We start from the raw sequence: 26,344 nt of genomic DNA, 5'->3' as shown, positions 1-26,344 counted from the left end.
AAAATGGCAACTTCATACCACCACAGCAGCATCCCATATTTGGAGAGCCTGCACTGCCACTATGGCATCCCACTCTGCTATGACAGGCAGTGAGGAGGTAGGTGCTCAGAGCCCCTTTTTTCCCCTCTTTCCTCCCTGCAGCCCCGGGTGCCAAAGTACTTAGTTATGCCTCCTCTGCTGGTTGCTTTTAAAAAGGGCCTGATTCTCCTCCAGATCGTATCTCTAGATTAGCATCGTGGACTTTGGCTGCATTATATTGCTTTAACTAAGGCAAAGACTCAGGCTCTTTTTTTCCATTCAGCTGGGAATAAATTTTAGCCATCCTAGCCATCCTGTATCTTTCGATTTTTAAGTTTCATGTTTAAATTGCTAAATTTAAATGTTTAATTGTTAAATTGCTGCTTAGATCTTATATGGCTCTCCTAACTACTTATAAATTCATGCACATTTCCTAGTGTCCCAATTCTGGTTCCCTTTCTGAAGCTTACATGTTCCATGTAGTTCTCTTAGCATAATATAGCTTTGTTTTTTCTAGGTGGCAACCAAATATGAAGTCAGCGTGTATGCTCTGAAGGACTCTCTAACTAGTCGACCAGCCCAGGGTGTCATCACTACCCTTGAGAGTAAGTGCCGTACAAATACTAATATGTTCTGTGTATGGAGCGTGGATCATCTGACAGAAGTCAACAGGTTATGCCTTGAGCAAAGACCTAATAGAAACAATTGAGTGAGGGTGTCAGGGTCTGGCCATTACAAAATGTGGATATAAGTTTCTCTGAGGGGAATTCATCATTATTTTCTTTTCAAACCAACTACTCCAAACCATTGCTTATGCCTGTCATACTGATATTAGATTTTGGTCCGTTTCTGCAGATGTCAGTCCTCCCCGGAGGGCCCGTGTAGGTGATGTTACTGAGACAACCATCTCAATCAACTGGCGCACCAAGACAGAGACCATCACTGGTTTCCAGGTTGATGCCATCCCAGCAAGTGGCCAGAACCCCATTCGAAGGACTATTAGGCCTGATCTTAGAATGTACACCATTACTGGTAAGTGAGTTTCATCATCAGACAGTCTCCTCTACGTTGCAGGCTTCTGAGTAGTAAGGAAAAGATGGCAAAAGACTTCAGATGGAATTCAGGTGCACTTGAGAACTGTTATTAAAATTTAAATCCTACCACATGCCCTGAGAGCAGAGCTCCCACTGAAGATGAAGATGTTTCACAGAATGAGACTTGCAGAGCCAGGCCCTGATTCAGTGGGACTCGCAGAGATATCATACTTAATTGTTCTGGGCACTTACTTCTTGTCTGAAAATAGGAGTGTTTTCTGGATCTGTTACAGGGAAGTGCACTTATTGAAACTGGCAGTAGGGCTGTGCAAAGCTTCAGTTCACAATTTGATTGGGAGAAGATTTGGCCCAATTTGGAGGCTGAATCTCCAAAACTGAATCAAATCGCTAGGAGCCTAAAACTTTCCAAAACAATTTGGAGCCTCCGAATCCATTCGGAAAAGATTTGGAGATTTGGAAGGCAGTCTTTCAGAGGAAACAAACTTAGAAGAGAGAGGGGGAGCAGGAGAGGGAGCGGGGTGGGGGGAGGAAGGACTGACATCTCTAGCTGGCCAGTGAGTGTGATTTCTCCCTGACTGCCCTTCCAATCACAGTGTCTGGCGGGGGCATAGAAACAGCATAAAAGCCTCTGTCTGTAAGCTTTTTCTGTCCCAGACTCCCCCTGCACTTATCTCCTTGACAGCTGGCAGGCTTCGTGGCCGCAGCAGGGCCTAGCAGGCCTGCAGTCTTCATGCCCCTGTGTCCCAAGACAGACACAGTCAGTCTCACAAGCACCCATATCACAAGTTTTGCCTATCAGCAGCCAGAGGTGCAGGGCCCCAGAACCCAGACTCCAGACTCCCCCTGCACCTATTTCCTTGACAGCTGGCTTCGTGGCCACAGCAGGGCCTAGCAGGCCTGCAGTTTTCATGCCCCTGTACCTTAGTACACACACAGTGTCACCCATGTCTTGAGCTTTGCTTGTCAGCAGCTTGAGGTACAGTTTCCCAGAAGCCCCTGCACCTATCTCCTTGAAATCTGGCAGGCTTTGTGGCCTCAGCAGGGGCTACCATGCCTGCAGTTTTCACCCTGCTGTGCCTTAACACACACACATGACATGAGTTTTGCTTTCTAGACTTTGAGGTGCAGTTTCCTGGAAATCCCTGAACCTACCTCCTTGAAACATGGCAGACTTCATGCCCATAGCAGGGGCTACCATCCCTGCAAGTTTCATCCAAATCAACCAAAACATGACAGAGTTATAGATATTTCATTGATTCCCCATTATACTCTATGGCCAAATCTCTCTGAATCAGTGCCGAATCTTCCGAAGGCATTTCGGCTGAATTGATTCGGAAAAGCAATCTGAATCTCTGAATCAAATCGCTGGCCTCTGGATCAGCTGAATCTGAATCCGAATCGAATAGTTCTTTATTCGCACAGGCTTAACTGGCAGTACTCTCTTATCACATCCTGCAAGTGACTAACATTGGTTCACACCACGATCATAGATCTCTTAGCAAGTCCAGAAATCGAACTGCCTGATCTTTGCAGGAGAAAGATTTCTAGATCCATTTAGTACCTTCCAAAAGCTGAGTTAACCTCTATGAACTGTTGTTTAACTACCCATTTGGTTCTATTCCCTGCTTCATCTTAGCATTCAGGTTTCCTGCAGCTTTAGCTGATGTATTGCTTCATTTTAAATTACTTCACTTCTAATCTGATAATTGCTAGTGAATGGGACAGATTTAATCATTTTCTTATGCACTAGAGGATCATAGTTCTGTGGCTTATATCTGAAGTTGGGGACAATCAGTGAAAAAGGTTAAAGATCAAATCATTATGTTTATCTCTTGGTTGAAGGCAGCTTTAACTTAGGATTTAAGTGGCATTTAAAAATAACTTAGTGTCAATTTAACTGAGTTCAGTGAGAGAGCCTCTATTGCCTTCAGCGGGAGCACATTCAAGTCAACTGGTTGTTTTAGAAATATCTCAGTGCTCTTTTTTAATTCTTCAGCAAACACAGCTAGTATCAACTTTTGAAAGTGCTATTTTTCCAGACAGTTGAATTCTCTGGCTGTAGCAATGATCGGAGTATCTTGCAGACTCTTTCTGAAAAAGTTTAAATCAGAGCAGGCTAAAATTTGTATTTTTTTTTCTACTCTAATTTTAGGCTTGCAACCAGGCACTGACTACAAGATCCATCTTTATGCACTGAATGACAATGCCCGCAGTTCCCCAGTTGTGATTGATGCTTCTACAAGTAAGGGCATTTTCTTTCTCTCTTGCATGCATATATACTAATGGAAATTATTTTTACACATGACTGGAAATTTATACTGTCCTTGCATTTGAGCATATACATCATTTATTGCATTTTACAACCTTATTTTTTCCTCTTTGAACATGGAATGGATTAGTGATAAAGGATAAATGCATCCCCCATGGGAAGATGTGTAGTCACACATACTTTTTCCAACATTCATTACATTGATTTTGATTGCTTATAGATGTTGATGCTCCTTCAAACCTGCAATTCCTCACAACCACAAGCAACTCCCTGCTGGTTACCTGGCAGCCTCCCAGGGCCAAGATTACGGGCTATATCATCAAGTACAATAAACCTGGAGCACAGCCTAAAGAGTTGCTTCCCCGACCACGCCCGGGTACCACAGAGGCCACTATAATTGGTATGTCTTTGCTTCATTTGGGAGCTCATCTAGATGGCTAATGTCCTCTGCATTGAACAGAGGATTCTGCTCAAGGGCTAGAACATGGCTATCCTCACACAATTATATAGCACAATCGTATATACTACTTGCATCATGAGATCATAGTTTTTAGGATGGGGGAGCAGACTTTTAGGGTTGGAAGAGATCTCAAGGGTCATCTAGTTTAACCCTATACACAGACTCAGGAGAGCAGACAATGGACATACAACAGAAATGCATAGATTAAACTCAGCAGATCTTATATTCCCTCTCCTGTACAGCTGGGTAGGGACTGCATGCACTGTGCTAGCCAACACATCAAAGGAGACAGAGATTATGCAGTCCTTATTGCCAGGTACAACTAATTCAGATAACCCCTTTTCCCCACCCCACAACAAATACTTCCTTGAGCCAGGAAGAACCAGTGATCAGACTGTGGTCATCTCAACAGGGACTAACAAGTCTTATCCCATTGCCTGGACCTAGTGCTTTACTCTGGTGTTCCTCTCTATGTTAAACTGGCCTGTTTCTCACAATCATTATAAGCAGTCCCCCTGATTACCTCTCTAGCAATGTACCCTTCTCTTGTATCTTTCCCCTATATATATATTTTTTATTTTTTTTTTGGAACAGTCAATACCTAGCATCTGATGAAATAGGTTGTTGCCTCTGAAAGTTCATGCCTCTCTGAACCAGTTAGTTTCTAAGGTGTCACTTTTTCCTACCTTGTCCCTGTCTCCCTTTGTTGAGCTGTTTTATTTAGAGGTGTTTATCACTAAAAGTTGGCTTTTTTTCTTCCAGGTCTGGAGCCAGGAACAGAATATACCATCTATATCATTGCTGTGAAGAACAATCAAAAGAGTGAACCATTGATTGGCAGGAAAAAGACAGGTAAAATAAAAAGCTGGTCAACCACAGCTGGAGAAGGGGACATCTCCTCACATGGGGATTGGAGTCTGCCCTCTGGTGGCACCTCCAAAGGGCTAATATTACAACTTTGTTTATAAGGTTCTTTTTCACAGGTATATGTGGACAGCTAACTACAAGTTCTGCTTGAGATGATAGGTCACTTTAAAAAAAATATTATTATTAATTCATTTTAATTTTATTTCTCAAAGAGATGAATAAATGTATCATACATAGGGCTTCTAGGGTGGAAAAGATAAGATTTCAAGTCAAGCAAATCACATTTCTCTGTGTTAAAAGGTTAAGCACATGAGATCACATTCAGTTTTTTTTTTTCCCTGTGTGCCTATACCTTAATTTAATTAAGGTTAATGCTCACATTTTCTTTTAGCTTGTGATGACATCAGTGGGAATGCTATATAGGTCAAGGTTATTCCTTTGATATGCACTGTATTTCTCTACTTGTGCCCAGTCCCATACTGCATTGTAAAATAGAGTACGAGGAGAGGTCACCAAGTAGCATCTCTGCCACGCAGCTGGAGACCTGAATAGCATAAGAGTTAATTCCTTAGCATATGGTACAGATCTTCTTAAATTGATAATATATGAATGCCTATTGCAAACATATCTTGTTTCCTTAATTTGAGCATTGGTGGCTTCTTTGGCATGCAGTGATCATAGCTTTGGTTCAAGGGTATGAAAATTTCATACCAACACACTTTTTTTTGCCTGTACAGTAACAAATTATAATAATAAGACAATATACCCTCTGCTGATAATAACAAGACAATATACCCTCTGCTGAACAATCAGAGGCCCTACAAAGAGGCCCTAAAAAGTGTGTTGTACTCATGAGTGTTGCTAACCTTTAATTGCTTTGAGTAGTTGACAGTTTTCATTGTCACTACCTAGTGTATGATAATTAATTCAGCCACTTTTCTGGGGCTTAACCTGCTTTGCTTTATTGCTTCTAACATGTTTTTGGTTAGATGAGCTTCCCACGCTGGTAACCCAAACTCACCCCAATCAGCCAGAGATTCTGGATGTTCCTTCCATCGATGAGAGGCCCCCTTACTTCACAAACAACAGGTATGACAATGGAAATGGTATCCAACTTCCAGGCACCACAGGTCAGCAGCCATCAATAGGACACCAGGGACAGCAAGTTTTCTTTGAGGAACATGGATTTAGACGGACTACTCCACCCACCACAGCAACCCCCAGTAGACACAGGCCAAGACCGCAACCACCAAATGTGGATGAAACAGTTGAACTCGCTAGGTACCCAATACCACATGTAGTTGAACCTTCATATCCTCACTCCCGTGGGCCAAGGCGCAATGACACTACAGGCCAGGAAGCTCTTTCTCGGACAACGATCTCCTGGAGGCCCTTATTGGAGAGCACTGAATATCTCATCTCATGTCTCCCAGTCGGCAATGATGAAGAGACTTTGCAGGTAACACAACTGTCCCTCTGAATGCAGGAAGTATATTGGACTTGACGGTGGCAGTCCCTCTAGCTTTGGGATTATAGCTCTCAGTGGCCACACCTACATGAAATGCTGACTGCACAGTAGCTCATTACTACTGCGCAGTAGTGTTGCGTGGCACAAAGTGTGACATGATGCTACTGCATAGTAGTAACGAGATACTGCACAGTCAGTGTCACCTAAAAGCTGTTTGGGGATGCTGCTGTGTAGTAGCTCTGATTTATTGTACAGTCATTTACTATTTGTGTATATAAGTACTAAATGACTGCGCAGTAACAACTGTGCAGTCAGCATCTCATGTAGACATGGCCAGTAAGTCATGATTTACTTATGAAAGTCCATCAGCATCCATCTTAGGCACCTTCTGCATGCCACCTTGTAGCATAGCATTATTAGCCCTGAAGCTGTTCTGGGATGGAAATACATGGAGGCTGGCTACACACACGAAAGAATATAGGATACACTGACTAAAACAGAAAGACCCTAGGACTGTCTATAGTATTTTGAAGAGGTGCAGTGAAAAAAATGCATGGGGATTTCCCTCCACTGAAGTTCTTAAGATAAATCATACATAAGCGAAGAGTGCAGCCATGTAGCCAGATTAATTGGTGATGATCTTACAGCTAGGTGTGGGGAAAAAAATTAAATTTAGGGCATTTGAGTTCTGTACCCACTCTCGTAAAGACTTCCTGTGTGATCTGGGGCACGTCACTTATTCTCCCTACCCCTAAAATTGAGATAATACATCTATCACCAAGATGCATGGAGTGAGACTTCAGGTACTGATACTTGTTAAGCACTTTAGGCTCTAAGAATTAGGCCTCCAGTGTGTGACTTCCTGTAGAATTAAATATGAAGACACTGCCTTTATCCTGAACAGTTTACAACCTAAGAAGCACATTCTTTTTAAAGCCAACTTTTGTGTGACACTGGTTTTACTGTAATTGCAGTTCAGAGTTCCTGGAACTGCTTCTAGTGCTACTCTGACCGGCCTTACTAGAGGTGCTACCTACAACATCATAGTGGAAGCATTAAAAGATCATAGGAGACAAAAAGTTCTGGAGGAGGTTGTCACAGTGGACAATACTGGTAGGTTAAATTTGTACAATCTGGGCAAACTCTGCTTTGCAAGTACATCTCTTACAGGGAAATGTTTTATAGGTGCTTAGGTGCCTAACTCTCATTGTACCAATGGGATTATAAAATGTGGTTACCGCGATTGCAGGGGCTGGGCTCTGTGAACAGTGAAGTTCTTCCAGTCCCATGTTTCATTTATTCCAGGTAATTACATCAACTCTCTGAAAAGTATGCCAAACAACTGCCTGACTGCATAATCCTTTTAGAGGTCCCGTGTATTTATCTATAGTAGCTGTTAGAGTTAGTCAGAGATGTTAGGCCCATGTCATGGCCTGCATTCTGAACCAACATCAAATTTCCTTCCTTAGAATAATCTCTCAAACAGGGAAAGACTTGCTCAATCTGCCTCTTCCTGCTCCTCTCTTTTCCTCTCCTACCATTGGGTGGTGATTTGCTATGTCTTCTCCCTGGTTAGCTGGACTGGGACCATCGCTGACTGTCAGTTTGGAAATGACTGCCCCATGTGGAGTGCATATGACTGCACATGGGCAGGAAGCAGACAGCCAAACCTATAGGTGCTTCAGAAACGAGGCACCCTTTCATGCTTATCATCTTCAAGACCTGGTAAACTCAGTCAACACTGAACAATTGAGGGGATTCAGGCTTTGGATGGCATGTTATTAGGATTTTTCTTTTCCTTTTCTTCCCCAGTATTTAATTTTTCCTTGGCACTAAAAAAATAAGATAAATTAAGAGCTAGTGAAAGGTGCCACACTGACAGTTTCTTTACCCACAAGGTGATTCTAATCACACAAGCTTCCTACCAATGCCTCAGACCTGATCTGGAGGCAGCTCAATCTCTTATCCCAATGAGAGCTCTTGTGTGGGCACATGCCTGCCAGAAACTGGACTGAGACTGCTAACTCATCCAATACAGGCCATCCAACACACCCATTTTTCAGTCAGATACTAACTACAACCAGTGATGTCCAAGGCAGAGTAATATATACAGGAAATCACGAAGGCGTAAAAGGGGGATTATTCCCCCTTCTATTCTTGTCATTTAGAGCAGGGGTAGCCAACCTGTGGGCAGCCTGTGTGTGGCACACAGCAGACTGGGGAGGGAGCAGGCAGCACAGTGGTAGATAAGCCAGGGAGCAAAAAGCAAAGCAGCAGATCAGGAAAGGAGCAGAAAGTAGAATGGCAGATTATGCAGGTAGCACAGGGCAGGGAGTACAAAGTGAAGCAGCATTTTGGGCAGGGGAAGGAGATTGGAGCAGCACTTGAAGATGCCTCAAGGTTTAATTTGTGGCACTCCTGCTAAAAGGGTTGGCCCCCACTGGTTTAGAGCATGCTGATACTGTTAAAGGAGTATGTTGGGTATGAACTAGTAAGCATGCTTAAGATGGAAATGTCATGGTATGTACACAGCTCTGCACAAAGAGCAGCTATTATAACATCCTTTCAGTGTGCACCATGCACCGTGGTACACTGTGCTTCACTGTGGCACTCCCTAGTACCATCCCTTCAATAATTCAGACATGGCTTTTATAGCTTATTTCTCTACCAGGGTTGTACTTAAAACTCAGAACACTTATGATTTGGGAGGGATAAATCTCATGTCAGAAGACAGAACCACCTGTCATCCCTAAGAAAAAAGCATGCATCTCAGTTAAAGTGGTTCAGTCAGACTGTTGCTTTCCAATAGCGAATACAAAACTCAAGCTTGCTTGAAACCTGGCAACTCAAAGCAAGCAAAAAAACCCGTCACCTAATATTTTCTCAACACCACTGCTCTGCCAAATGCAAATGGAAAACAAATCAAAGAGATGCTGCTGTGCTGACAGAAGCAGCAAGCAAATATCCTTACATGGTTCCATTCCTGCTAAGGCATCATAAGGAAAAACTTATATTCAGATAGGTCTTTGCTTATCTTTCCTAGGTGTGTATCCGGTGTATGATTCCTGTTTTTTTTTGTTTCTGTTTCCAGTGTCTGAAGGATTAAACCAGCCAACTGACGACAGTTGTTATGATACATACACTGGCTCCTTCTATTCCATTGGAGAGGAATGGGAGCGATTATCTGAAACTGGCTTTAAACTCTGGTGCCAGTGCTTAGGTTTTGGCAGTGGTCATTTCAGATGTGATTCATCTAGTGAGTAGCTTGCTTTTGTCCCTCCATCCCTATATTTAAACTCCATGCATAAATGTACTAATGGCATGTTTGACAGATCCAATCTGACCCAAACATGAAGCAAACACATGCGCATTTTAGTTCAAAGTAATGTTTTGCATCATCAAAAAATGATGGAAAACTTTATTGCTTGTGATTGAACTTTGCAGCCCCCTCAGTATTACTGTTCACTGTAGAAAATATGGTCATTTTTTGTGTTCGTCTATAATGAATTTGCAAGAAAATACCTTTTTAGTATTTTCCCCTCCCCTACTAGGTAAGTACAGTTATTGCCAAAAATCAAGAGATTTGACACCTCAGTAGAAAAAGTTGATTGGTCATTTAAGAAAATATCTGTATGATCCTCATATCTTAATTTTATGTATTAGCACAATGGGGCTGATAATTCTCAGGGATTTCAAATAGGCACAGACACAAGACTATTGTTTGGTTAGTATATGATTGCCCTCTCCACCCACCTTTCTGAAGCTTGCTTCCAGTTTTCACAGTATCTCATTGAGGTTGACAATCAGTATTATTAGACAGCCAGGATAACTAAAGTAACACTTAAGTTTAATGCCCGCCAGATGTAAGTAGATGAAATTTAAATGTAAGCTGAAGGGTTAATATGAAGTCAGAATGAGTAAGTGATTATATATGGCATACATCCAAATTTAAATGTGCTTGTTTATGGCAGAGAAAACTAACAGAGAGGGCATATCTAAGCCTTGAAAGTAGTAAGCTACAGGGAAAATATTTGTTTATAGGGCTAATCGTTACATGTCATCATTTGATATGCAGGGTCTTTTTTCCCATGATCTGTGTAATGGTTTTAATGTGAATTTACTCAGTATTAAGTACGTTCTCCCCATGTGCCTGTTTAATCAGGCTTTCTTTATAATTGCATCCAAAATTTTTCCCAACCCAATCCTGAGCCAAGGCTCTAACATTCACATCTGTAAGTTTTCCCACACCATTTCCTTTCTTGAGGGAATCCTTTATATGAAGCTGGTATGACCCTCACCAATTTAAAGTCCTACTCTCAAATTAGCTGCAACTAAATGTACAGGTATGTTTATGTCAATGAAGTTGTGCCCATTTACAGAATCAGTGAATTTTCCCTTTGAGGCTCACATGGAAGTGAATAGATTTCTTTGCCCTACCACTGAGTAACAGGAACATCTAGATTAACAACCTGACTGTACTGTTCCCCTCTGGTTCATTCAGAATGGTGCCATGATAATGGTGTGAACTACAAGATTGGCGAAAAGTGGGACCGTCAAGGCGAGAATGGACAGATGATGAGCTGCACATGTCTTGGAAATGGAAAGGGAGAATTCAAGTGTGAACCTCGTATGTCACTTTATTACGTATACTTAACTGAACTCCCAGCTTTCAGAGGTGCCTCTTAGCTGTGCTGTCTGGGACAGGCTGTATAAGGGCACTTTTTTATGGTATACCATGGTGGGTCAGTATGATTGAACCTCCACACGAGACTGCCATATTCTTTGAATGTGGGTTACACTTCTAACAGGATGTAATTTAATAACAGTAACATGGGGCATTGCTATGAAGCCTTTTTTACTGAAGATCTGAGCATCTTGCAGATGTGAATTAAGAGTCACTGTCCCTGTAAAGATGAGCACATGTGAAGCACAAGGAATACTTTAAAACAGCTTATACGTTCCCAGCTAATCACTAGTTTGCAGCAGACCTGAGATTGAGCACATTGACTCTCAGTCTAACACCCTACTACACACCTACTGCCCCACCCTACTACACACCTTCGTTCTTCAGAGCAAACATGAACCATGCAACTGAATCTTGCTTATTCCTGATTCTCTGTAGATGAGGCAACATGCTATGATGACGGTAAGATGTACCACGTAGGAGAACAATGGCAGAAGGAATATCTTGGTGCTATCTGTTCCTGTACTTGCTATGGAGGACAGCAGGTAGGCAGAACTGGTTTGACACTATGGCATGAGGACAGATATGGGAAGAGTAGACTAAGGGGATGACATTTTATTTATCATTAAAGAAACCTTAGTTTACATTTTAAATTGGCACTATTTTCATGTCCGAATTACAGAACTGGGGAACACTGCCATAAAATCTGCCACCTTCACAAATAAAAACAAACTTGGAGAGTCATCCCTCTTCCCCTTGATTCAAAAGTGAATCAAGAAAAGTCAAGGCTGGTGTCATTTTCCCTTCTTCCAGCCTTCCACACATGGCTAGTGCATCACCTAGGAATTACTCAACTCTGGCCAGAGGCCACTTGGAATAGTTGAATAAGAGGCTGGTCCTATGGATTTTATCTCATTCCCTTTTCCAGCTGCTAAATTAGTCCACAATACTTTTCTATATAAGTAGCCATTGCAGGTGCATGGGGGTAATTATAGTCTGAATAGTTAGTGCAGGAAGGAGGGAGGCATTTACAAAACAACTACCCTATTGAAATATGTGATTTACACTGTGGAAAGATTGGAGATTCCCTGATGTAGGCTGGGTTAAATCAACACTCTGTATAATTAACCACCATCCACTTCTATATACACCCCTCTAAATTAGTGCAACAGATAACAGGTAAGACTGGTAGCAGGCATAACAAGAAACATAAGGAATCAGGGGCATATATCTATGCTTACATTAACTTGCATATTACTTCTATTTCTTTGGCATCCAAGACACTGTTGGGTTGCAGTGGTGTAAAACTGGGATAACTTCTGGGATTTCAGTGGATTTCCATGGAGTAATCCATCAATCTCAGTGGAGTTACACAAGGGGTGAAAGCACACTTGTGTTAGAATGTAGTAGCTTTATGTGCCTTTTGCTCTTGAAAGACAGTGTCTGATTTGTTTGCATGTTGATGTCTTCTCTCAAGGGTTGGCGCTGTGACAACTGCCGCAGGCCCAATGTCGACGCAGCCTCAGAAGGCTCTTCTGGCCATACCTACACACGTTTTACACAGAGATACCACCAGAGTACAAATACTGTAAGTACACAGGACCCTCTCCAGGCATAGTGTCTTTTGCATGGGTGTCCCACATACAAATCTTGTCAAAAATAATAGACTAGAATTGCTTGCAGCTTTCAATCTGTTCTGTCATTTATATTTAAGGCCCCAATTCTGCAAAAACTGAAGCACAAGCTTAAACTTTTAAGCATGTGTTTTAAGCCAGTGACTAAGTCCTTTGTTGCGTAGAGATGGAATACGCTTTGTTGACCTTTTCATGGGTGCCACAAGATACCATGCAATGTGAGAACTGTGAGGTGTGCAAGGCAAACCCAGAGATTTCAAATAGGAATCCAAAGTGTTAAAATTATTCTGAACTGCTGTGGTCCTTTTGAGTTCTTTACAACAGAAGAATAATTATTTTATTTTTCTATAGTCAAGAAACAAGTGACAACGAAGAGCTGGCATTTTCCGAGGGGTGCTTTGAGTCTAAAGTGGGGTTCTTTGAGTCTGAAAAGGTTGAGAACCACTGCAGTAGACACACAAAGGTTGGCTGCAGCTCTCAGACTAATGCTACTGGCCTACAACACTGTCCTTGACATGACTGAGGACTAACTGGCTTCCTTTTCTCTCAACAGAATGTCAACTGCCCAATTGAGTGCTTCATGCCCTTAGATGTACAGGCAGACACACAACATCCACGAGGACAATAATATCTAATAGGCCTTAATACAGCAACAACAAAATATGCATCTCTCTCCCAAGATGACCATCTGAACTGGAGTGATGCTAGCAAAACCACATCTTTAAGAATGGCCCCCTGCTCTGGAGTCACTTCCCCAGCTTAAGCTCAACTCACAGCTTCTCCAAGCTTCACCCTTGGAGTGTTTCAGACTTTTCTCATAACTGATAGCAGTGTATTGCCTCGTTTTGCTCAAAGTATTTGATGCCATTCAGTATTTTTCAAATAAAAATGGTACTGAGTCATAAATTAATTGAGGATCAAAATGATACATGGGAGGGGAAGAGTGGTGAAAGCTCCCTTGCCATGCTAACAAATCTTAATCGGAATGACACTACTAAAGTTTAGAGATAGGAAAGTCCACCAAACACTTCTGCTTTCACTTAAGTGTGCAGCCAGCAATAACATAGGAACTGCAAACCCCATCACTGTGATATTTAAAATATGCACAGTCTTAATTCTTTCCAAATGATCCTAGTATTTTTCTAGCTCTATCTTTGTATCTCATACTGTTATTTATCAGAATTTTTCCCTGCCCCTCAAGTGTTTTTATATGGGAATAAATTGTTTTGAAGACACTCAGTATGCAGTTGACAAAGGAGAATTTGGTGTAATTATGATCAGTGATTATTTTTTATACTGTAAGTGCCAAAGCTTTACTACTGTGGAAAGACAACTGTTTTAATAAAAAGATTTACAAACCAGATGCATGGTTAACGTTACTTTTTCTTTGCTGCTCTGTTAGACAGAAAAGGTATGAGCTTCTCTGGAATAAGATGGGACAGCTGTCATTCTGCAGTATAGCATGAAACAGGCAAAATATTTATAGGTCAGTTTCTGGAAGGACAGGCAGATGGACTAATTGTATGAGAGTACCCAGAAATCCCAGCTGCGATCAGAGCCTTATTCAGCTATTATGCCCCAGTGTAGTGAGAGACAGGATGAGCATAGTGGGGCAAGAAATTAGTAGACAAGACAGAAAAAAGTTGGACCTGGAATTTTCAGGTCATGTCGCAGAGGCTGTAAGGACAAGGGATGTGGTTGTCATTGGTGACCTAAACTACCCAGACATCTCCTGGGAGGAGCAGTCAGCCAGGTCTGAATGCTCACATAGATTTTTAGCCTGCGTACAGGACCTCCACCTAACCCAGGAGGTACACAATCCCACCAGAGGAAATGCCTTGCTGGACTTGGTCCTTGCCACAGGTGATGGATGACCTGGTGAGGGATCTGCGGGTGCATGACTACGTCGGCGTTAGTGACCATCGTCTGCTGGACAATTTATTGTCTGGCACAGGGTGGTGAAAGCAAGCAGTAAGGCAAAGGTCCTTGACTTCAGGAGGGCCGATTTTTCAAGGAGCTACGGAGATTAGTAAAAGAGACGTTGGTGACTCAGAGCCTCAATGAGATGGCAGTCCAGGACGGGTGGACTGCTGTTTTTGGCCTAGAGGGATGTAGGCAGCGGAGTTCCTCAGGGCTCGGTCCTCGGGTCTGTGCTATTCAACATGTTTATCAGCGAATTGGAGGTGGGCGTGGAAACCACGCTGTCCAAATTGGCCAATGACACAAAGATGTTGGGAGAAGTGGGCACAGTGGAGGGGAGGGACAGAAACCAGCTAGAGCTAGGCAGGTTACAGAGGTGGGCAGATGAGAATAGAATGGAATTCAACGCAGACAAGTGCAAGGTGCTGCATCTAGGGAGAAGGAACCAGCAACACACCTAAAGGCTGGGGAACTCCCTTCTCAACAACACAGTGGCTGAAAGGGATCTTGGAGTCATTGCTGACTCCAGGATGGACATGAGCCGCCAATGCAATGAAGCAGTCAGTAAGGCTAACTGCACCTTGTGCATCTACAGATGCATCACAAGCAGGTCCAGGGAGGTGATACTTCCCCCTCTATGCGGTGCTGGTCAGGCCGCGGTTGGAGTACTGCATCCAGTTCTGGGTGCCACGCTTCAAGAGAGATGTGGCTAACCTTGACAGGGTCCAGAGGAGGGCCACTTGCATGGTCAGGGGGCAGCAGGCCAGGCCCTATGAAGATAGACTAAAGGGCCTGAACCTATTCAGCCTCCACAAGAGAAGACAGAGGGGATCTGGTGGCCATCTATAAACTTACCAGGGGGGACCAGCAGAAAATAGGTGAGGCTCCGTTCCCCCGGACACCACCTGGGATAACCAGGAATAACGGCCACAAATTGATAGAGTAGGTTCAGGCTTGAAACCAGGAGGCATTTCTTTACGGTATGGGCTGCCAGACTCTGGAATGGACTCCCAAGGGAAGTGGTGCTCTCCCCTACCTTGGGGGTCTTCAAGAGAAGGTTGAATAGATATCTGGCTGGGGTATTATGATCCCAGCACTCGTTCCTGCCCAGGGCAGGGGGTCAGTTTTGATGATCTGTTCAGGTCCCTACCAACCCTAGAAACTATGAAAAAAACTAGAGAAGAAGAACTACTATCCTCACATTAAAGATGAGAAAGGGGCATTAGGTACTTAAGCATTTAAAATTCAATTAAGAACATATTAGTAATCATGTGTTGTCTCCTCAATTTCAGAGGCTACTGGCTTGCTGAAAATCAAGCACATGCTTAAATATTTGCTAACATATAGAGCTAAGAATTGAACTTGGGTCTCCTGGGACCAGACCAGGGTCTTTGCCACAAACCCAGTTCTCTAGAATGGATTTCACAAATGCTTATAAATCATAATTAATCTTTCTACTTGCAACTGGATGATGGGGGATCATTTAATCACTTATTTCTTAGCAAGGAACTGAAAAATAAAACATGCCTCCCTCTATTCAAATATAGATTCACACTATTCCATTCACCTTCCCAAAATTGGGCTGTTGCATATACAGTCTCACTATGGTAAAATATTTATTTATTAATTTCCTTAGAAATGAAAATGCAGAATTGAGTTTATTCAGCTGGTAGTGATCTTGACTGAGTTTCTAGACCAAGGATTCTCAGCCAGGGACCCCATCAGGGGTATTATGACACCCAGCCCCTGAGCGAGGAGAAGTACACCACTCACTCCTTCCCCCACCTACCCCAGAGTCTCACAGGCAAAGGGTATGCATGGCTGCCCCTTCTGCCTGCTCTGATTAATGTGCTGTGCATGGGTGGGCAGTTGCAGAGCAACATTTTTCACCCTGGTTCATTACCCAGCTCCTTGGATGTGTCCAGGGCTGGGAGGAAGAGCCACAGAAGCAGGTAGCTCTGGTCCCAGGCGTGTCAGTCCTCAGAGAAGCAACCACAGCAATGGGGGCTATGCTTGCCCCCATCAGGTACGGGGAGGGGGAGAGGAGGAAGGGGAAGGGGACTTTCTCCCTCCCAAGCCTCATGTTCTGTCATCCCCTGCAACCATGTGTCCAGCCCAGCACCTCATCTATGCCAGCCAAGTGTCCCTGGGCTCTGTCTGTTTTGGCTCCAGGGCTGGAGTTTGGGGTGGGGAGGGGAGACAGGGTATAAACTACCCCGGGAAAGCTAAGCAGAAATTTGCCCACTGGCTCCTGGCCCCCAGTGGTGACCTGGACCCACTTGTAGGGAATCAATGTTCCCTGCTAAGAGCAAGCATGCACGGGGCCAGCCAGAACTGGGTAGAGCAGCCCAAAAAAGGGTGATATATTATATTTTATATTATAGTACTATAACTAATTAAAAGCACATTAATTCATGTTTATAATATCCATAATGTCAGAGCTGATTTGGATCAGTGCCTCGACACAGTGGAACTTTCTAGCACAAGGCACGGTAAGGCAGGGAAAGTCTCGGCATGGTGAAGAGTTCCGGCGTGGATAGAGTTCCCGCCGAGAAAATGCAGATTTGCATAATACGATTGGCCGATGTTAAATTATTCCCACATGGCAGCTGGCAATTGGCTCGCTAGCTGTATAAAAAGTTAGGGGTGTTTCCGCCCTAGTTGGAGAACTCCGCGATTCCCCCTGGAGTGGAACTCTGGCAGCTTGATCACCTGCCAACGACTCCCCGTTGGCGAAGCCTTGCGACGTATCCTCCGTGTTGCATGCCCGAGTTAGACCCGAGCTACCCGGTCTACAAGAGCTCCTCGATTACCAATTAGAGAATAGAATTGTTGCAACTACGATTGCCTGCGCTGTATACGACTCTACAGTGTAAGTAAAGCTACCTCTGTTTTTCCAATTGATACGTGTCTCGTTTCTGCCTAATTCCGCTCTGGTGATAGAGAGTACCCATCTGCCCGTCACGGGATCACAGCCGCAACCCCAGCTAGCGTTCCCAAGGACTCCTGATCCTCGATTCCCCCTCGGCCCCCACATGGCGTCATGAACAGGATCAGCGGGATCAGGATTAGGATCGACAGGATCGGAGTCAGGATTTGGGGAAGATCTAATGGAACAGGAGCTAGTGAGAAGTTGCCCCTGGCGTAGTGGGAGACGCCACGTGGCCAGCTCCGAGGAACTAGGCGCCCACATCGCGTATCACCAGGCGGGCGGAGTGGGTGAAAGGTTTAATCGATGGCTACCTTTCACTGAAGGAAAAAGGAGAAGAGGTATCGGAAGTATGGGAGGCACATCTGCACCCCGAGGCGTTTGGCTGTGTGATGGGCAGCGAGAGAGTCCAGTTCAGGCCCCAGGAGAGAGGGAACACCGCATCCCTCGCCAGATGGGAATCGGGTGACGCGAACCCGGCTCTCAGCCAGGAGTTTGCTCGCTGCGTGCAGCTCGCGCGGGAGGGTGAAGAGCCGATGACGGCTGACCAGTTTAACCCCCTGCTGGCGCTCGGGTTGAGAGGCCATACGAGTGTAGCCCCGAGGGGTAAGAGAGAGAGAGTATTGCATGTGTTGCTCCGCGCTGTGACAACTTCGCTGCAGAGGAATGCAGACCTGGAAGCCCGACTGCTTGCGGCCGTTCCGGCGGCACGAGAAGCGGCAGAGGAGAGAAGCCCCGAGTCGACGCCACTTCAAGATGGTGCCGAGGAAGGAGCGAGCTGCCTGGAGCCGGAAGAGAAGGGAGGAGCTTCGGGAGAATCGTCGGGAACCCGTTCGGCGACCCCGCCCACCGATGCAATGTTGCTTCCGGCAGCCCTGCCTCCTTTCCACGGGGAGGGGGCAGTGAGCGGAGGACACCCGCCCCTCTCCACGGATGCAGCAGCAGCCTCGACAGCGGCTACGTGTTCTGCAGCAGCAAGCAGCCAAGTGTGGGAGACAATCCACACCACCCATCACACTAGGACCTGGACTGAGCTACAAGAACTGTATAATGAGTCAAAGATTAAACCCAATGAGACCTTGGCTGTATGGTTAGGATGTCTGGTCATGGAGTTTGGATCCGACCTGCTTGATCTAGAAGAGGCTAGTTTCTTCACTCGACAAGCCTCGTGGAGTGGAGGACATGCCACCGATATAGAGTGGCTAACGTATAACACTCACTGGCCTGTTCCGCTCCCAGCACTTGTTGCGGGTCAAGTGGATCACAAGCCCCACGTCTGGCACGAGGGTCGTCCGGTGAGGATCAGTGCAGAGCAGATCCTACTGGCGGTGATAGGAAGCTCGTACGGTTCCTGGAACCCCAGGGAGCACGCGCTGGGATTGACACCGACCCAGCAGCGGAGACTGTGGCCGCATCGCCACCTAAGAAACCCTGGAACTGTTCCAGTAACTTTTGACAGCATAGAGGCTTGTGTTGAGGTGTATGGAGGGAGGAACAATGTGTGTTGGTCCACTGTCCTTCGAGCCCTCCTCAACCCGTTAGCCGGCCAACCGGCCTGCAGCCTGCTGCGACAGCTTCCGCAAGTCCAAGCGCTCATGAAGTCAGACACAGGGACTTCGAATGACCCAGAGTGAGTGTGGCAACCGCCACAGAGGATGAAAGAGGAGAGGATTATGTTTGGTTTCCTGTTGCACCACTCCAGACTCACGAAGCAACAGCTGCGGATCCTGGGAGACGAGGGTCAATGGCAGTTGGCCCATGAGTTGGGTTTCCAGTGTCCGAAGGATCTAGACAGCGACTCCGGAGCATCCTCATCGTGTTAGGACAAGACAGCGCAGTGTCTGTGTGTGGATTGTCATTCGTGACGGTGCATTTGGGGGCGTGCAAGAGCCATCCGAAGCTGAGTCGAGTTCAAGCACCTGTGTCACGTGCTTGAAGGAGAGTGGGGAACCAAAAGAAGAGATCTGATTACCTCTCCAAATGGATAGTGTTATATAAGTTGATTAACAGTGTCTAAGAATTCTTTTTTCTACAGGTTTACCCGAGGTTCGAAATACGTGTCAGAAGCGGATCCAGAGAGAGAGAGACGCAGAGGTCATCTGACGTGTGACTCCGCCGTGACACCTATTGAACGCCTCGTGATTGAACATTTTGTGACCAATATATTGATATGTGTGTTGGTTACTATTTGGTTCGATCTGTAGAGGACGAACTACTGTCGTTGTATACTTTTGTACATAGTCAGTTATCTTTAAAAAGGAGCGATAACATGAATGGCGTGCACGTGCTTCAAGTCCCAACTGTGTCTTCGGCAAGGGGGCATGTCAGAGCTGATTTGGATCAGTGCCTTGACACAGTGGAACTTTCCAGCACAAGGCACGGTAAGGCAGGGGAAGTCTCGGCATGGTGAAGAGTTCCGGCGTGGATAGAGTTCCCGCTGAGAAAATGCAGATTTGCATAATACGATTGGCCGATGTTAAATTATTCCCATGTGGCGGCTGGCAATTAGCTCACTAGCCGTATAAAAGGTTAGGGGCGTTTCCGCCCTAGTTGGAGAACTCCACGATTCCCCCTGGAGTGGAACTCCGGCAACTTGATCACCTGCCAACGACTCCCCGTCGGCGAAGCCTTGCGACGTATCCTCCGTGTTGCATGCCTGAGTTAGACCCGAGCTACCCGGTCTACAAGAGCTCCTCGATTACCGATTAGAGAATAGAATTGTTGCAACTACGATTGCCTGCGCTGTATACGACTCTACAGTGTAAGTAAAACTACCTCTGTTTTTCCAATTGATACGTGTGTCGTTTCTGCCTAATTCCGCTCCGGTGATAGAGAGTACCCATCTGCCCGTCACGGGATCGCAGCCGCAACCCCAGCTAGCGTTCCCAAAGACTCCTGATCCTCGATTCCCCCTTGGCCCCCACACATAATATATGTTACCTTTTGAAATGGGGTGCTGCTGAATTCTGAAAGCATGCAAAAGGGTGCCACGAGTCTAACAGGCTGAGAACTACGGTTCTAGGCACTACTGTAATACACACAAAATGATGAAAGGAATTAGTTTTAGGGCATGTCATTGACACTTCTGCATAAAGGACACCATATTTCTTAGACAGAGAGCAGGCAAAGAAGCAGGTAACTGTTTTTGAACAAGTAATACATTTTGAAATATTGGGAAGAATGTGTGGTGTCTGTGTTCTTCTTGCCTATGGAAACTGAAACGTTACAACTTGCTTACATGCACTATTGTGAAGGTAACTGGTACAAACACTTCCTAATGCTCTACTTGTTCTCAGTAGAATTGCAACAGAAGCATTTTCCCACATTAGAGACCAAAGCAGAACGTCTTGCCTAGATACTAGTAACTTGCCTATTAAGCTAATTTTTATGTACTGATAAAAACATGCATCCGTACTCCACCCTGTTAAAAACCCTTATTTATAATGGAAGACCTGCTTTACCTTCAGACTGTTTTTACTCAACAAATTACCACAAACCTAAAATATTATCCCTTTAGAACCTGTTGAATTGCACTTAATTCAACTAGGAACAACATCTTTCAGTGCTAACTGCTTACACTGCAAAAACCTCAAGATCCACATTTGCAAAGAAATCAAAAATATAAAGGCTCCCGGAGCCAAAATTCTGTTTCCAGTTACACAGGAGTCACATCTATGAAATTACTCTGGATTCACTTAATAGCATAAAGATACAGCTTGGCTTTTTCACGTGAGACAAATGTGGCAATAAAGAGCTGTTGCTTTAATGGAGTGCTGTCAATAGGACAGCTGAAGAATTTGCAAAGAATAAAAGTATTGCAGTGGGAATGAGCATTTTGCTGTGACTAAAAAGGCTAAGTAGGCTGAGTTCTGGCCTACAGTTCTTGGTGGGGAACACCTTGGAGGGCTCAGTTTGAGCATCTTTTGCTGTAGTTTCATAATGGGACATCTAGATTCAACTTTTCACTCCTCAGGAAGATAACCTGGGCCTAGCTGCAGGCCCCAGAAGCTGCTCTCTGATTGATTTCTGGTAACACAGGGCACCTATACATGTGTAGTGAGGCTGCTGATGTGCTGCAATTAGAGTACGTTGGAGCAGACTCAATTAATTGAGTCTGCTGGGGCGTAGTCATTATTACATTCCAGCAGACTTCAGCGTCATGTGTATCAGCATCCCTGCGCTGAAAAATAGCAGGGCGCTTTAACTAAAGCTTATCAGATGAACTCTAGTTAAACTGCCTCCACCATCATTTTTCAGCGCAGGGATGCTGATCCATGTGACACTCTGGGCACTTTAATTAGAGTGGCTCTTGGAGCCACTCTAATTAAAATAATCCCCCTCCCCCTCCTGAAGCATGTGTATAAATAAATACCCATAATGTTTTATTTTATTGGGTAAAAAAGTTTATCTGCTTTTATTGGCTGGTCCCCTGGTTAACTACTATGGGTTTGTTCACTTATTGCTGAGGTGGCATACTGTAAGGGGAATTAAATAGGAGGCTCTGGGAGAGCTTCAGGGGAGTGAAACCTGGAGTCCTAGGGAGGACTGAGGGAACACAAGGGAACAATCAAATTGATGTTAGGGTGCTTGCCATTTAGTGCTCTGCTGGCTGTAACTGTGGCGGTTCATGCCCCCCACCTTGAGAGCTGAATAAAGAGAGATCTCTGTGAGGTTGGGGTGCTACAGACCACAAGGAAGCCAGGACCAAAGAACAGCCAGGGTCTCAAAACCAGAGACTTACCTCTCAAGAAGTCATGCCAACGCTGGCTTTGGGAGGGGTGTAGAGGTTGGGAGGAAAGGTCCTTCCAAGAAGGGAGACAGGACAACTTTTGGGGTTTTTGGGGGGAGGTGGGGTGGGGTGTAAGAGACTTGAGGCAGAGCTTTCCCTGAAAGGGGCCAATTATGACAGCTCTGTGACACATTTCAACATTGCACAAGAGGAAAAGCTAAATGGGTATTGAGAATATATTGGAATTAGAGCACTTTGCATCTGCCAAGAGAAAATTAGCTTATTAACCTAGGTTAGCTTATACCCTGACATGTGAGGGTGTCTCTCCTAAAACTCCTGTTTGTTATAACTCCTGCTATTCTTGTCAGCCTGACAAAATGTCTTCTTTGCAGCTCGCCTGGATAAACATTAGCAGAGTGCCAAAGACAGATGGCTGAAAAACTGACATGCAAAAAATCAAGACCTTTTTTTCCTTATTGAAATTTCAACCAAAAAAAGAAATCAAGTTTGTACGAATGTGGCAGTTTTTCAACCAGTTCCACTGCAGAACGTAGGAACAAAAGAACTTCCAGGCTCGCTCTGTGTTTACTCTTGAGCTGGTGAGGTCCTTGCTCCAGGACGTCTCTCAAACACCTCGTTCAGCAAGTACAGTTCAAGGTCTAATTAACATTTCCAAACTCAAGCTAGGTTTACTGAAAGAGGCACCACGGTACAATGAACTCATAATTCACTGCCTCGTACTAGATCACACTGCATCTCATCCTACTCTCAGGAAACTATAGCACTTGCACCTTTCTGAGTGCAAAAACTGCTCCATGCTTGTCCCCAAGGGTGAGACTGAAGCAAAGTTACGGCTGTGCCCTCCACATTAGACCTGCTGGTAAAGGAAGCTGCTTACTCACCAAAGAGCAGTACAGCAAGTGGGATTCTCCACATCCTTAGAGAAGCATCATGCTGAGGCAGAACACTTCTGTCCCAACCTCAGTGCATTTGATAGGCACCATCTAGCCCTTGAGCCTGCTATATCTATCCCCGCTGTTTTGAGTGGCAGTGTTTTATTCCTGCATGCCTAAACTGCTCAGCTAGCTTTGAATATGCATTTAAGTGTCTCAGCGAAAGCTATGCAGTGTTCGGTAACAAGCAAGGAAAAGCCTGTAAACCCTATGTACAACTCCCTCAGCGGGTGACAGAATAAATTGCCTGTCACTTACACTACAGATACTACCAGAGGTTTCCCCTTATGTAAAACATATTTGAAGACTCAGGATGGTTATATCCTGTCTGGCCTTTTGCTCTCAAACTCTGGAGACTGGAAACCGTCCTTTTGCTCTACAGCGATGTGGACGGCATAACAGAGGTAGTTCTTGCTCCATCTGTGACAATCTCCTTATGAGAGAGGAAGCTCCCTTAATTCTGAATAGCATATATTATAGAGTGCTGCCGTGCCTCTTAATCACCATATATCAAGAGAAAAAACACTCTTATCTGTTCAAGTCTCATAGAACGTTGAAATACGTATTCAGGAGGAAACATCAAATATTTACAACCATTTGAATCAGACGACTGAAAGAGACCCCTAGGGTCATTGGGCGCCTATACACAAGCAGTGATGCTGCTCCAACGCACTGTAATTACAGCACGTCAGAGCAGAGACTCAGTTAATTGAGTCTGCTGGAGTGTGGCAATTACTGTGCTCCAGCAGACACCAACATCTTGCGCATCAGTGCCCCCAAGCTTAAAAGTGATGGTGGGGGCACTTTAACTAAAGCTCATTGAATGAGCTCATTGAATGAGCTTTAGTTAAAGTGCCCCTGCCACCATTTTTAAGTGTGGGGACACTGATACACAAGATGCTTCGGGTGCTTTACTTAGAGCGGACCTCGGAGCTGCACTAATTAAAGCACCCCCCCAACTCTGCCCCCTACTCCTGGAGTACATGCAAAAAAGCCCATTTAGTCCAAAGTCTCCCTGAACAGATTCTGGATTCACTGGATTAGTTGGAACTGCCTTGCAACTGCAACATCACACAGGTTGAAAAGCATCCCGAGGACTGCAGACAAAGAGTAAATGATAAAACAACAGCAAAACAAAGAGCTACTAGTATGGTAACAATCCAATATAGATCCTGTATTAGTCAATGCTTTGGAAAATGCAGTTAAAGAGAATGCGTAAAAATAAACAGATGATATTTAACTTTGTTTTTTTGGGGGGGTGGGGGAGGTTATTGCATATACCACAGAAACCATAAAAATGCATCCAGAGCACAAAAATAAATCACAGGAAACATGAAATTCAGCCTGTAAAAATTATAGCATAGGAAAAATAGGGGGAAATTATTACAAACTCAGACACCCTACAAACAAGAGATACCTGGAAAGCAAATGGAGCCAAGGGTGACACAGTTAACAAACAAGCCTGCATGACAATGCAGCAATATTTTAATATTGGGTTGTGATCTGTATATCTGAAGGGAGTGATAGCCCTTCTATTATGGCTCTGGGGGGCATTTACTGTCTTGGCCACAACTGACCCCTTAGGATTGAAGTTAGAGAAAATATGTACCAATTTCCAAGGAGGCCACATCAGCATGAAACTCAAATATACAAGAATGCAAAGAGAATGTGGCTCTCTACTGCAAGCAAAGAGCAAGAACTATGAGGAAAGTGATGAAAACCAGGGGTATAATAGCATGAAATGGTTAAAAAAAACCCATAGCACATAGATTACGATCTCTCAGAGTCTACCACTCTCCTTCAGGAAGTGGTTTAGGCCTCATGCTTCACTGGATAAAGTTGTCGAGACCATAGTGCAAGGAATAATCCCCTGTTGTTTGGCAGGGAGATGCAAGAGATAGCTCAGTATTTATTTTAACTCATATTGGCATCAAAGAATAATTTATGTCAAGATACATCCACCCTGGAAAATTCAAAATAGCTGCTGCTCCTTCTAGCTAATTGACATCCAACAGTGCATGCTGCTGGCCAGGAAGGGACTTGATTGGAGCATCTGGAGAATTTAGCCACACCTTGAGTAGTATTCAGTAGCAAAGTCTATCCATCTCCATGCTATAAAGCCTATAAGCAATATGTAAAATTCATTATGGAACATACAACTAAGGCCAAGAGCACCTCTGCTGTGTTGCTATGACCTAGATTCTGCTCTGTACATAACCAGTTGTAGCCAGGACCGTTACAAGCATAGTAAGCTCAGCTGGGCAGGGACGTAAGCCACTTTTAAGTCAGTTTTTAACTGGATCCCAGAGGGTTTCCTTTTCTGATGGAGAACACTTGCAGTGGCTAAGCCTCTTTCTATGCAGTACAGAAGTTATGCCAGGACACCCAGATATCTATGCATCTTTGCCGATCCCCTGATGGATTGTCTTTTTTATAACCATTTCAAGTCAGAGCAGCCCTCAGGACAGACAAGCGCAACATGGTTCTGGTACTGGGGAAGCACTAAGCTTGGTTAAGATACCTACACAATGCTCCTCAGCTGTGCAAAGTTTTCCCTCCACTACATTCAAGGATCTAAAGCAAGTGCTGGGTTCCACAGCTAATGATATATTTGAGGATGATTATGTAGCTACTAAAAGGAAGGATATTCATAGTGAGTATGGGTCTCCCTGTATAAACCCCATTCATCCCTTCTTCCACCACAACACTCACCCATGTCACATAGGGGAGCAAGTCTTTGACACTCTTGTATTTCCTAGGAGGCCCCTTGCACTCTTAACGCCCTCTTCCAAGTTTTCTTGCCTCTTATGCCTCTTATTCCAACACCAGTTCCATGCCCATGTACCCATTGTGTTTGATTTCTCACCACTGCCTTCCTCCACATTAGCATCCTTTTCCATCCTGGTCCTTTGCTCACTCTCTGGCCTTTGTGTTCATGCCACAGCTCTGGCAATGACTTGCTGACAGCAGACTGAGATGTAGTGAGTTGAAGGGATGGGAGATATCTGTAGATAATGGATTTCAAGGAGCAGTGAAGCCAGCCTCCCAAATCCACATATAAGCACAGTAGCAGTATCTCCAAGACAGGAAAATCTTCATGCAAAAAAGCTCTTATTTAAGAAACTGTTATCCCTGATAAGTAACATTACTCTATATACTTCCTAAGTATGTGAAGGCCCTGTTTGGGACGCACTGTACTAGGACATGCACAACTCTTCTGAAGATTTTGCACTCTAAATAGCCAAGCTAAAGGGAGAGATAGAAATCAGGAATATGGAATTTGCAGTTAGTACCAGAGCTGGGACTAGAACCTGCACCTTGCCCAGTGCCCATGATACTTTTGCATAAGGTGAATGGC

The 26,344-nt window shown here is 44.5% G+C and overlaps 1 protein-coding gene across 6 annotated transcripts in view; it reads left to right on the top strand.

Annotated features, from left to right (window-relative positions):
* The window catches only part of FN1 (fibronectin 1), a 75,383-nt gene extending 61,567 nt beyond the window's left edge, over nt 1-13,816 (top strand). For all 6 annotated transcript variants that reach the window (XM_019492049.2, XM_006276432.4, XM_014594234.3 and 3 more), the window contains 12 exons: nt 536-623; nt 874-1,050; nt 3,226-3,315; nt 3,563-3,742; nt 4,565-4,654; nt 5,659-6,128; nt 7,112-7,250; nt 9,229-9,393; nt 10,639-10,764; nt 11,260-11,366; nt 12,299-12,409; nt 13,009-13,816. In XM_019492049.2, the coding sequence (XP_019347594.1) occupies nt 536-623; nt 874-1,050; nt 3,226-3,315; nt 3,563-3,742; nt 4,565-4,654; nt 5,659-6,128; nt 7,112-7,250; nt 9,229-9,393; nt 10,639-10,764; nt 11,260-11,366; nt 12,299-12,409; nt 13,009-13,083 (1,818 nt within the window). In that variant the 3' untranslated portion in view covers nt 13,084-13,816. The remainder of the gene's footprint in view (nt 1-535; nt 624-873; nt 1,051-3,225; nt 3,316-3,562; nt 3,743-4,564; nt 4,655-5,658; nt 6,129-7,111; nt 7,251-9,228; nt 9,394-10,638; nt 10,765-11,259; nt 11,367-12,298; nt 12,410-13,008) is intronic.
* The last annotated feature ends 12,528 nt before the right edge of the window (nt 13,817-26,344 follow it).

This window comes from Alligator mississippiensis, chromosome 4 (assembly GCF_030867095.1).
Source record: "Alligator mississippiensis isolate rAllMis1 chromosome 4, rAllMis1, whole genome shotgun sequence".
NCBI lineage: Eukaryota > Metazoa > Chordata > Crocodylia > Alligatoridae > Alligator > Alligator mississippiensis.
This window is presented reverse-complemented; position numbering and strand designations above follow the sequence as displayed.